The sequence below is a fragment of the Hippocampus guttulatus genome, chromosome 9 (assembly GCF_054856545.1).
Source record: "Hippocampus guttulatus isolate MCC_2025c chromosome 9, RoL_Hgut_1.0, whole genome shotgun sequence".
Classification (NCBI taxonomy): domain Eukaryota; kingdom Metazoa; phylum Chordata; class Actinopteri; order Syngnathiformes; family Syngnathidae; genus Hippocampus; species Hippocampus guttulatus.
The window spans coordinates 16,603,845-16,615,214 of NC_141269.1; the positions used below are offsets into that span (position 1 = coordinate 16,603,845).

The 11,370-nt window shown below is 47.5% G+C and overlaps 2 protein-coding genes across 3 annotated transcripts in view; one reads left to right on the forward strand and one right to left on the reverse strand.

Moving 5' to 3' along the window:
• The window catches only part of gnav1 (guanine nucleotide binding protein (G protein) alpha v1), a 36,622-nt gene extending 32,245 nt beyond the window's left edge, over positions 1–4,377 (forward strand). For both annotated transcript variants that reach the window (XM_086119248.1, XM_086119249.1), the window contains exons 8-9: positions 1,596–1,683; positions 2,567–4,377. In XM_086119248.1, the coding sequence (XP_085975374.1) occupies positions 1,596–1,683; positions 2,567–2,757 (279 nt within the window). In that variant the 3' untranslated portion in view covers positions 2,758–4,377. The remainder of the gene's footprint in view (positions 1–1,595; positions 1,684–2,566) is intronic.
• A 69-nt stretch (positions 4,378–4,446) lies between these two features.
• On the reverse strand, positions 4,447–5,920 carry npb (neuropeptide B). The gene is made up of 2 exons (XM_086119250.1): positions 5,278–5,920; positions 4,447–4,841 (listed from the first exon to the last, which is right to left on the reverse strand). Exons 1-2 carry the CDS (start codon positions 5,536–5,538, stop codon positions 4,713–4,715), a joined length of 390 nt encoding a protein of 129 aa, XP_085975376.1. The 5' UTR covers positions 5,539–5,920; the 3' UTR covers positions 4,447–4,712.
• Positions 5,921–11,370: the final 5,450 nt, after the last annotated feature.

Below are 11,370 nucleotides of genomic sequence, written 5' to 3' on the forward strand. Positions count from 1 at the left end.
GTGAATGATTTACCCCGCCTAATGCCTGAAGACAGCTGGGATAGGCTCCAGCATCGCCTTGTGATGATAAAGCGGATTAGAAAATGGATGGATGGATGCCAAGTTTACCAGTTTTATCTTGTCTTTGTAGCATATTCATTTAAATATATGTTGAACAAGATTTGCAATTCATTTTACGGTATTCTGTTTTTATTCATGTTTAACACAACGTTTTAGGTTTCAGTGGAATTCGGTTTTTAACTTTTCGATGGCAGATGCAACCCCAAAACCAGGAACGTACATTTGCCGATTCACTTTGCGTCTGAATGGGTTTGCTGTTTGCTTCATGTGGCTTCAATGAAAATGTTCATTTCTTCATTTCTTCACTGAAAATATTTTGGGTAAACAATTCAAGCAACACTTTAGGATTCTTTGTAAACTAAATAGACTTCGGGGGTGGGGGGTGGGGGGGGGGGTTGTGTGTTTGTCGGGTGGACAGTGAAAGGTTTGTGTGCTGTCATTGCATGTGGGCCTGCATGCTAACACAAGTAACCAGCTCATTACCCCCGCATGTTTAAAGATATTTTTTTTAATGTGGGAGGAACATTTGTACCATCAGTGAAGTCTTTCTTGGCGCTTGTCAGTAGTAATGACACCCTGCAGCTTCTTGTATTCATCTGGGCCTTTTGTTTGGGTTTTTTGATCACTGACAGTTTTAATTGGTCAACTACAAAGTCGATAATGTATACCTGTGAGATCTGGCATCAGAACAGGAGTTCATTTGAGCACCGGGAACATTTTAATTTGTGTGCGTGTGCCGCACTGGAACACAAATGATTGATTGCACTACGATGTTGAAGCATTTTAATTGATCCACGGTCACCAACTACCCCAAGTACCAGCCCAATTAGTGTTTATGTATTTATTTTTTTCAGTAATTTAGATTCTACATCCAGTGTCAGTGAAGGTCATTACTGTTCCCTTTTTCTATTTTTTGGGATGGGTATCATCCAGAAAGATGTAAGGCCATCAGCTTTTGACAGGTTAGGCTTTGCAGTTTTGCGTCCGTCGTCCTTGGCTCGCCAGTTGACCTTGGCGCAGGGCTGTAAAATTGTCGCCGGGTCCGAATTTTTTTGTGTCTCTGATTTCATTTCAGCTCATGGCCATCTCACTGCTCCAATTCTTTTACTTTTCCTTTTATCTGTGGTGAGATTCTCGAAGCCGAATCTGTTCGAAAACTTCAGGTTGTTCAAAGGCTTAAGGCGGAAGATTTTGATGCTCAAAAACTGCAGAGTCTCTGGTGGCCTTGCTTCTGTCCCAGTTACCTAAAATGATTTTTTTTAAAGTAAGCGTGTGGTGACTTTTGGACATCCTGGCCCGTATATAGTTACAGTTTCAAGTGACAACCACATCTTTGAAACGTGAGTCATTGGTTTCATTGCTTGTTTTGTGATTGTGTTTTTACAAGTGGGAATCACTAAAAGGGTCCCAGTTGATGTTTGATGATCTTTCAAAATTATTTTTCATTTCCACATGATAGAAAACCGGTGACTCATGATGAATTTCTCGAACCCTCTGCAGATTTTTTTTCCCTCTGTCTATTGTCTTTGTTGCAGATTTTATTCATGAACAAAATTGACCTTTTCCAAGACAAGATTCTGCACTCGGGGCGACATCTGCGCCATTACCTCCCTCAGTTTAAAGGTTTGTCTAAAAGTTATGCCTTTTACTAAACATTGGAACACGGAAGCGAAAATTCTGCGGGTCACTCAGCAGACAACTTGCCATCTCATAATGCCCATAAAGCTCTGTAATTGAGTAACTAAATGCCTCTGGCTACTTTTACAAGTACAGTCAAACCTCGGTTTTCGAACGTCTCTGTTCTCGACCAAATCGGTTTTCGATCAAAACCTTCGAGTTTTTTATGCCTCGGATTACGACCATAATTCGGTTCTCGAACAAACTGAGCACACTTGAATGCACCATTTGACTGCTCTTGCCTTCCTTACACGAGGAAGTGATGCTTCCTTGTGTCGCTTTCCATTGTGAGCAGACGTGTTCAATAAACTTTATTTATTTATTTATTTTAAGCGCATGGTTTCGTTTTTCGAACAATTCTGTTTTCGAACAGCCTTCTGGAATGGATTATGGACGAAAACCGAGGTTTGACTGTATATTGCACGTTCTGAACTTTTTTGAACTCGGCAGCACAGTGGTCATCGTGATTAGCGCATGTGCCTCATCGTTCTGATGTTCTGCTTGTTGTGGAGTTTGCATGTTTTCCTCATGCTACTCCAGTTTCTTCCCAAATTCCTGAAACATGCATGTTAGATTTAGTGAAGACTCTTAAGTTCTCTCTGGGTCCAAGAATGAATAGAAGTGTGAATAGCTGTTGGTCGATATTTTCATTGTGTACCCAGTACAGTATCTCACCCACAGACAACCGGGATAGCCTGCAGCTCCAAATAAGGGGGGAGAAATGAATTTTGGACCAGTGCAAACACTAATCGCACAGCAGCCTCTGAAATGAGGACCTCTCTTGAACCACCGAAACAAATGTTTCTAACTTGGCATCATCGTCTTTCAGGAGCAGACTGTGATGTGGATTCGGCGGCCCGCTTCATCACCGCCACCTTCGTCTCGCTCGACGCGGCTTCCACTAAGCTCATCTATCACCACTTCACCACAGCCACCGACACCTCCAACATCCAGGTGGTCTTTCAGGTGGTTATGGACACAATTATAAAAGAGAACTTGGAGGCCGTGTCTCTCCTGTGACTGCCAGAGAAAGTCTTGAGTTCCTAGCAACTGAGATCTAAACGGGCCCTGAGACCTTTGGACATGATGCACGCACTGTCTTTCGGTTGCCCACTTTAGTTGGAGTTCTGATCATTTCAAGGAGCTTTGCAAAAATCCCCAAACAATCAAGGACTACCTTGCATATCCTTTGAGCAGCGATGTTTGAACTCTGTACTTTCAAAACATTATGCGAAGGGAAGCAGCGGAGATGTGCCTGTTGTGTGTGAGAGGGCGAGCAATTCACCGTTTTGTCCACGGGGGCGGCTGTACCATGTACACTCGTGCATCCTGTGAAATATTTTCCCCACTCATCCAAGACGGCGTCACACTTCCGAGAAGGCGGCGAGCAGCTGCATCGTGAAAAATTCTCTCTATCTTGTCATTCGTCGTAACGATTAGTTTAGTGCACTAATAACCCATTTATATTTTAAAAAGGTGTATCTTCGGAAAGTCTAAGGCTGAATGGCACCAACGAGCCATAATTCAATCGGAAATGAGCTCTAATTAGAGATGAGCAAAACCAAATTTAAAATGAGTTAATCCAGTCAAAAAAGGAAGTAGAGCTCTGTTGCACCATTTCACATTAATCTCGCTTGACGAAAAGATGAGTCCAACCTAATTTATAGGGATGATTGTGGATATCGAAATGAAAATTAATCATTAATTCCGCAATAAAATATATAACCTACACTGCTACACCACTGTGGAGGAGAACCCTGTCAATGTTTGGTTTTGGGTTTTTCCCCCAATTAAACTCACTGACCGGCTTGGTTCTCGAGTGTATACACACGTAGCGAATGTCGTTTTTTTTTCATTCCGGTTCATTCGAGTTTGTGAAGACAGTTGCCAGACACTCAGAAACAGTTCTTCTTCTCACCATCAAATTTTGAGGGCCCTCACAGGTAAGCGCCATGCCGCTCTGTGAGATATTTTACACTGTTGCTAGCTAGCAAAAACATGAGCCTAACGGCACTTGGAAGCTTGTCCGAATTAACGTAGCAAATAAAAGACTAGAGCCTAAAAAAATGCAGCCAATTGTTGAAGTTAAACCATCCAAACTATCAGTTTACCATTAATTCTCACACACAGTTTAAACTGGAATTTCAACTTGGTTTAACGGCAGAAATTCAACTTTGGTTTAAAGAGAGGTTTAAATGGAATTTGTTTTACTTTAAAGTACGCTTAAAGTTTGCTGCAACAGAATTCAAACTTAAACCATGATTCAATCTAGATTTAAAGTTGAACCTTGTTGGTGCAAACCGGCCGAAGCGTTTAATTACCTGTCTTTGACATTTTGGGATCACATCAAACCTGGCGCGTTTTAAATGTGATCCATAAGGCCTCTCTTACATTGCAGAGGCCATTTTAAATGTTCTTAATACGTCAGTACTCCGTTTCATGTTTGTGTCTTGACTGGAAGTTAAAGGAGAGTAATGCCTTATGTTGGTCATTTCCTCTTATTCTTAATGTTCTTTTGTCTTTAACTAAAAATGAAAATACACATTGTTGTTGTTGTTCGTTTCCCCAGTGTGTTATTCGGTTCAGTATGTTCAACGTTGTCCTGAAACTGCAAGATGTAATAAAAATGTGTGGCTTGAATCTTGCATCATTTTTCTCTGTTTTCCTTGCTATGAAATGGAATATGAAGAGACACCTGTACACAGCGGGTTCCAAATATTTGTTCATTTTTATCGATACAATAAAAAGTAATATACAGAAATCCACTTTCTCACATACAGCAGTGCGGGTGCACGTCACGGTACGGAACACTCAATGTGAACTCTGAAACGATTTATACCCAACCAAAAATAAAAAGAAATGAAACAGAACTGCACCTTTACATAAAAGGTGGGGGGGGGGGGGGAAGACATTCAAGTGTCAATACTGGGCGACAATGACCTCCCTTTTCTGTACAAGTTGAGCGGAAGGTGGACTCATGCGGACAGGCAGTCCAGCGAGTCCAGGGTGAGGAAGACGTCCGCCTTGCACTGGAAAGTGCCGGTTCCATCCCGCAGCAACTCACAGCTCTTCAGGTTTGGGGAGATGTCCTTCACGCAAATAGCCTTCAATCCAAATACCACATCAATAACAAGACAGAAATTAATTTAGTGGGCGTTCGTCAGATGATGAAATGAAAGAGCAGTGTCACGTAAACGCCATTGTTTTCTTTTCCCGCAACATATTTTAAGGATCCAAATCCAATTCCAAATGCGTTCCTTAAAAGAAAGTCATCGTCATGGCACTTTTAGTTGCACCGCGTTGACGCGCGCTCGGGAAGCGCCTGACGCTCGTGCGTAAAACGTGCTTTTACGCACGGAGATCATCGGTCTTGGATGTGTTGATAAATACGTTGTTGTTTTACCTGACAAGCAATTTCAAAATGAAGGGAAAGAAAATACATTCCGTTTCGGCGGAAAGTGGAATTGCGCTTCTGAAAAGAAGGTTGCGGACACGAACTAAAACGCGGAACAAAATGATCACCATCTCAATACCACTCACCATACTTTTGAGCAAGGAGACCTGCCTGCCCGTCTCCGGAACAACGTTGGCACCGGTCGTCTCTCCACTTTCCATCGTTTCTTGGGACTCGGACCTACGCACATAAGGCGACCTCCTGATTCCAGAGAGCAAACCGGAGGCGCGACCCACAGAGTAGTAGGTGGGACCGGTGGACTGCTTGTACCAGGCCTGGACGGAGTGACAGGAGATGAGCAAGGACACTCCAACGCAAACCACAGCAAACCGAAGGGACCTATCCATGTCTGGAAAGCACTTGTGCCGTTACGCGAAGCTCTTTTTTCTGGGGTAGGAATGAGGGGCTGTTCTCCTGCAAGTCGTGTTGCGCTTGGTTGCCTGTTGGGCGAATTTCCTGCTGCTTTTATATGCGGGCGGGGAGACGTATCGTGACCCAAGACGTTCGTCAAATCAAATTGGAGGAGAGCAAATGATGTTCCGTCTTGATGAGTGAGAAAGGGGTGCGGGTGGGTTGGGGAGGAGTCTTTGGGGACAGTTTCCAATTGATCTGCTTGTGGTGGATTGGGAAATGCGCGCGCGCGCGTGTGTACGTGTGTGTGTGTGTGTGTGTGTGTGTGTGTGAGAGAGAGAGAGAGAGAGAGAGAGGAATACGTCAAACGCGTGACGCTTGTGGGGGTAAAAGTAAGGTTGACCCCAGTGGTCCAAGACAATGACGTAAGTGGGCCGACTCATAGAACTCAGCAGTAACCAGGACATTGTACAACTATCTATCTGTACCTTTTGTTCTCATTGGGGTCTCAGTAGTGGTGGGAAGTAATGTAAGCTTATGTTATATTATTAATTATCATTTTATGTTTGAGCATCATATTATTTCATGTTAAGCATGCCTAAATTATATTCTGTTGTTGAAATAATTGCTTAGACATGTTTTTATGTTGATAGGTTCTGATTGGCTGTTAAAGTAAGAGAAGCAGGAAGTGATTTTAGTTACGAGAATTGTGTTCTCGAACGTGCTGCGGTGCAGACGCCCCCCCCCCCGCCCTCCGTTTTAATTAACTGCATTGAAGGATTCCATCTCTCCTTTTGTCGTTCGTGAAGAAGAGCTATCCACTAGAAACAACGAACCCCTCAATTTACAGTAACAACGTAGACCATACTTCCTGTAATTTAGGAGCGTTTTCAGGAATGTGAGTGAAAATGGTTGTTCATCTGTTTACCCTGCGATTGGCTACGGTAACCACCCCGCCGACTGGACGCTGTCAGCTGGGGTCGGCTCAGGCACACCCGCGACGCAGCACACCCGACTCTGAGGATAGGCGGCTCGGATAATGGACAACTTTTATCTTTAATTTGTTTTAGTTCTTTTAAATGATAAAAAAAAAACACCATTATGAATAGACGAATATGAAACACGGACATTGTGATTTGCTCGGCCCTATTACGCATATTATATTAAACGATGTTTATGTAAGCTTATGTTAAATTATTAATTATTTTCATTTTATATTTGAGCATTATATTCCTTTATGTTATAGTTACTGAACCTAAATTATATTCTGTTCAATAATTGTTGAAACATTCTTATGTTGCTTGCGTCTGATTGGCTGAAGAGAAGCAGGAAGTGATTTCGTTACTGGAAGGGGGTTTGTTGTGTTCTTGTTGGAAGTTGCGCTGCAGACGTTGAAAGAATAAAAGCTGTGTTCAAAGGATTCCATCTCTCCTTTTGCCCATTCATAAAGTAGAGCTATCCACTCCAAACCTACGAACCCATCCATCCATCCATCCATCATCTACCGCTCATCCGGGGCCGGGTCGCGGGGGCAACAGCTTTAGCAGGGAAGCCCAGACTTCCCTCTCCCTAGCTACTTCTTCCAGCTCTCCCCGGGGGATGCCGAGACGTTCCCAGGCCAGCTGGGTGACATAGTCTCTCCAGCGTGTCCTGGGTCTTCCTCGGGGTCTCCTCCCGGTGGGACATGCCCGGAACACCTCACCAGGGAGGCGCTCAGGGGGCATCCGAATCAGATGCCCAAGCCACCTCATCTGGCTCCTCTCGATGTGCAGGAGAAGCGGCTCGACTCTGAGCCCCTCCCGGATGACCGAGCTTCTCACCTTATCTCTAAGGGAGAGCCCGGACACCCTGCGGAGAAAACTCATTTCGGCCGCTTGTAACCGGGATCTCGTTCTTTCGGTCACGGCCCATAGCTCGTGACCATAGATGAGGGTTGGAACGTAGATCGACCGGTAAATTGAGAGCTTCGCCCTTTGGCTCAGCTCCTTCTTCACCACGACAGACCGATACAACGTCCGCATCACAGCAGACGCTGCACCGATCCGCCTGTCGATCTCCCGCTCCCTCCTGCCCCCACTCGTGAACAAGACCCCAAGATACTTGAACTCCTCCACTTGGGGCAAGATCTCCTCCCCGACCCGGAGGGGACACTCCACCCTTTTCCGACTGAGGACCATGGTTTCAGATTTGGAGGTGCTGATCTTCATCCCAACCGCTTCACACTCGGCTGCGAAACGCTCCAGTGAGAGTTGGAGAGCCCTGTTTGAAGGAGCCAACAGCACCACATCATCTGCAAAAAGCAGGGATGCAATACTGAGGCCCCCAAAACGGACCCCCTCAACGCTTCGGCTGCGCCTAGAAATTCTGTCCATAAAGGTTATCAACAGAATCGGCGACAAAGGGCAGCCTTGGCGGAGTCCTACCCCCACTGGAAACGATTCCGACTTACTGCCGGCAATGCGAACCAAACTCTGACATCGGTGGTATAGTGACCGAACAGCCCGTATCAGGGGGTTCGGTACCCCATACCCACGAAGCACCCCCCACAGAACTCCCCGAGGGACACGGTCAAACGCCTTCTCCAAGTCCACAAAACACATGTAGACTGGTTGGGCGAATTCCCACATACCCTCGAGGACCTCGTGTAGAGCTGGTCCACTGTTCCACGGCCGGGACGAAAACCACACTGCTCCTCCTCAATCTGAGGCTCGACTTCCTGACGGACCCTCCTCTCCAGCACCCCTGAATAGACTTTACCAGGGAGGCTGAGAAGTGTGATCCCTCTGTAGTTGGAACACACCCTCCGGTCCCCCTTTTTAAAAAGAGGGACTACCACCCCGGTCTGCCAATCCAGAGGCACTCTCCCTGTTGACCACGCGATGTTGCAGAGGCGTGTCAACCAGGACAGCCCCACAACATCCAGAGCCTTGAGGAACTCCGGACGGATCTCATCCACCCCTGGGGCCTTGCCCCCGAGGAGCTTTTTAACCACATCGGTGACTTCAACCACAGAGATAGGAGAGCCCACCTCAGAGTCCCCAGGCTCTGCTTCCTCCAAGGAAGGCATGTTGGTGGAGTTGAGGAGGTCTTCGAAGTACTCTGCCCACCGGTTCACAACGACCCGAGTCGAAGTCAGCAGCGCCCCATCCCCACTGTACACAGTGTTAGTGGTGCACTGCTTCCCCCTCCTGAGACGTCGGATGGTGGACCAGAATTTCCTCGAAGCCGTCCGGAAGTCGGCTTCCATGGCCTCACTGAACTCTTCCCACGCTCGAGTTTTTGCCTCGGCGACCACCGAAGCTGCGTTCCGCTTGGCCAGTCGATATCCGTCAGCTGCCTCTGGGGTCCCACAGGCCATAAAGGCTCGATAGGACTCCTTCTTCAGCTTGACGGCATCCCTTACTGCTGGTGTCCACCAGCGAGTACGGGGGTTGCCGCCACGACAGGCACCAACCACCTTACGGCCACAACTCAGATTGGCCGCCTCAACAATAGAGGCACGGAACATGGTCCACTCGGGCTCAATGTCCCCCGCCTCCCCCGGAACATGGGAAAAGCTCTGTCGGAGGTGGGAGTTGAAACTCCTTCTGACAGGGGATTCCGCCAGACGCTCCCAACAAACCCTCACAATACGTTTGGGTCTGCCAGGACGGACCGGCATCTTCCCCCACCATCGGAGCCTACTCACCACCAGGTGGTGATCAGTTGACAGCTCCGCCCCTCTCTTCACCCGAGTGTCCAGAACATGCGGCCGCAAATCCGATGATACAACTACAAAGTCGATCATCGAACTGCGGCCTAGGGTGTCCTGGTGCCAAGTGCACATATGGACACCCTTATGTTTGAACAAGGTGTTCGTTATGGACAATCCGTGGCGAGCACAGAAGTCCAATAACAAAACACCACTCGAGTTCTGATCGGGGGGGCCGTTCCTCCCAATCACGCCCCTCCAGGTCTCACTGTCATTGTCCACGTGAGCATTGAAGTCCCCCAGCAGAACAAGGGAGTCCCCAGCAGGAGTACTCTCCAGCACACCCTCCAAGGACTCCAAAAAGGGTTGGTATGCTGAGCTGCTGTTTGGTGGATATGCACAAACAACAGTCAGGACCCGTCCACCCACCCGAAGGCGGAGGGAGGCAACCCTCTCGTCTACCGGTGTGAACCCCAATGTACAGGCACTGAGCCGGGGGGCAATGAGTATGCCCACACCTGCTCTGCGCCTCTCACCTTGAGCAACTCCAGAGTGGAAGAGAGTCCAACCCCTCTCGAGAGAACTGGTACCAGAACCCAGGCTGTGTGTGGAGGCAAGTCCGACTATATCCAGTCGGAAATTCTCTGCCTCACACACCAGCTCGGGCTCCTTCCCTGCCAGAGAGGTGACATTCCATGTCCCAAGAGCTAGCTTCTGCAGCCGAGGATCGGACCGCCAGGGTCCCCGCCTTTGGCCACCGCCCAGCTCACACTGCATCCGACCCCTTTGGCCCCTCTCATGGGTGGTGAGCCCATGGGAAGGGGGACCCACGTTGCCTCTTCGGGCTGTGCCCGGCCGGGCCCCATGGGTGTAGGCCCGGCCACCAGGCGCTTGCCAACGAGCCCCACCTCCAGGCCTGGCTCCAGAGGGGGGGCCCCGGTGACCCGCGTCCGGGCAAGGGAAACCTTGGTCCATATATTTTTGTCATCATAAGGGGTCTTTGAGCCGTGCTTTGTCTGGCCCCTCACCTAGAACCTGTTTGCCATGGGTGACCCTGCCAGGGGCATAAAGCCCCAGACAACTTAGCTCCTAGGATCATTGGGACACACAAACCCCTCCACCACGATAAGGTGACGACTCACGGAGGGGACCTACGAACCCCTCAACTTACATTTATTTAATCTTTAAATTGACCAGTTAATTTGACTTTTTCATAGATGTTTTAACCTCTGTTTAGATCAGGAGTGCCAACCAGTCGACCTGATCCCAAGGCGACCGCGAGGTGTGTCGGAAAAAAAGTGAATTTTTATGACGTGACAGGACGTCAGTGTTGCCAATTTAGCGATTTGACGCTATATTTAGCGAGTATTCAGACCCTCTCGAGCGACTTTTTTTCTCAAAAAAGTGGATAATGACAATCTAGCGACTTCTTCTGGTGTTATTTGAGACTTTTGGAGTCTGTGGCATGAAAGCACATTGTTCAACCTATTCTCAGTGCACAGCGTCTGGCGCTGCTGTGGCCCCTCCCCCAAAGGTAGCCGCTGCTGGCTGATCCCGCCAGGTTTACAGTCAGGGCTGGATGTAAATGAAAACCTTTCTTTGTCTAACATAAACGAAAAAAACCATCAACAAATAAAAATGACAAAAGAAAAAAAAGATATGGGAAAAAAACACCCCCAAGTAAATCACACGCCCTGATGGCATCATTGAGCGACTTTTTATGACAGCCAATAGCTACTTTCCTTACCGATGAGTTGGTAACACTGCTGGAAGTTGACCGCTGTCAACGGTAGCGAACAACGGTAGCGATTACACACCCCGAAACGTCAACATGGCTGAGGGGAAACGAGCCAAGATCTACCATTTTCACCCTGAGTGGGAGCAAGATTATTTTTTTGTTTATTATCATTCAAAGCCTGTTTGTTTGATTTACAATGCAACGGTGGCATTGGCGAAGAAAGCGAATCTGGAGCGGAATTTCAAAACGGTGCACAGGGGCTGTGAGACGGATTTCCCTGCAAAACACTTTTATGTGCCACAAAAGTGCAGGATTTGAAAGCACATCTTGCAGCACGGCAGTCAATCTTCACCAAACCGAAGACGCAGAGTAACTAACTACGGAAAGCTCGCCTCCTCA

Excerpts from the sequence above, each read along its gene's own strand:
- npb (XM_086119250.1), bottom strand. The coding sequence starts at position 5,538 with ATGGATAGGTCCCTTCGGTTTGCTGTGGTTTGCGTTGGAGTGTCCTTG. Across the intron at positions 4,842-5,277 it reads TCTCCTTGCTCAAAAGTATG|GCTATTTGCGTGAAGGACAT; the intron begins GTGAGTGGTATT and ends TTTGGATTGAAG.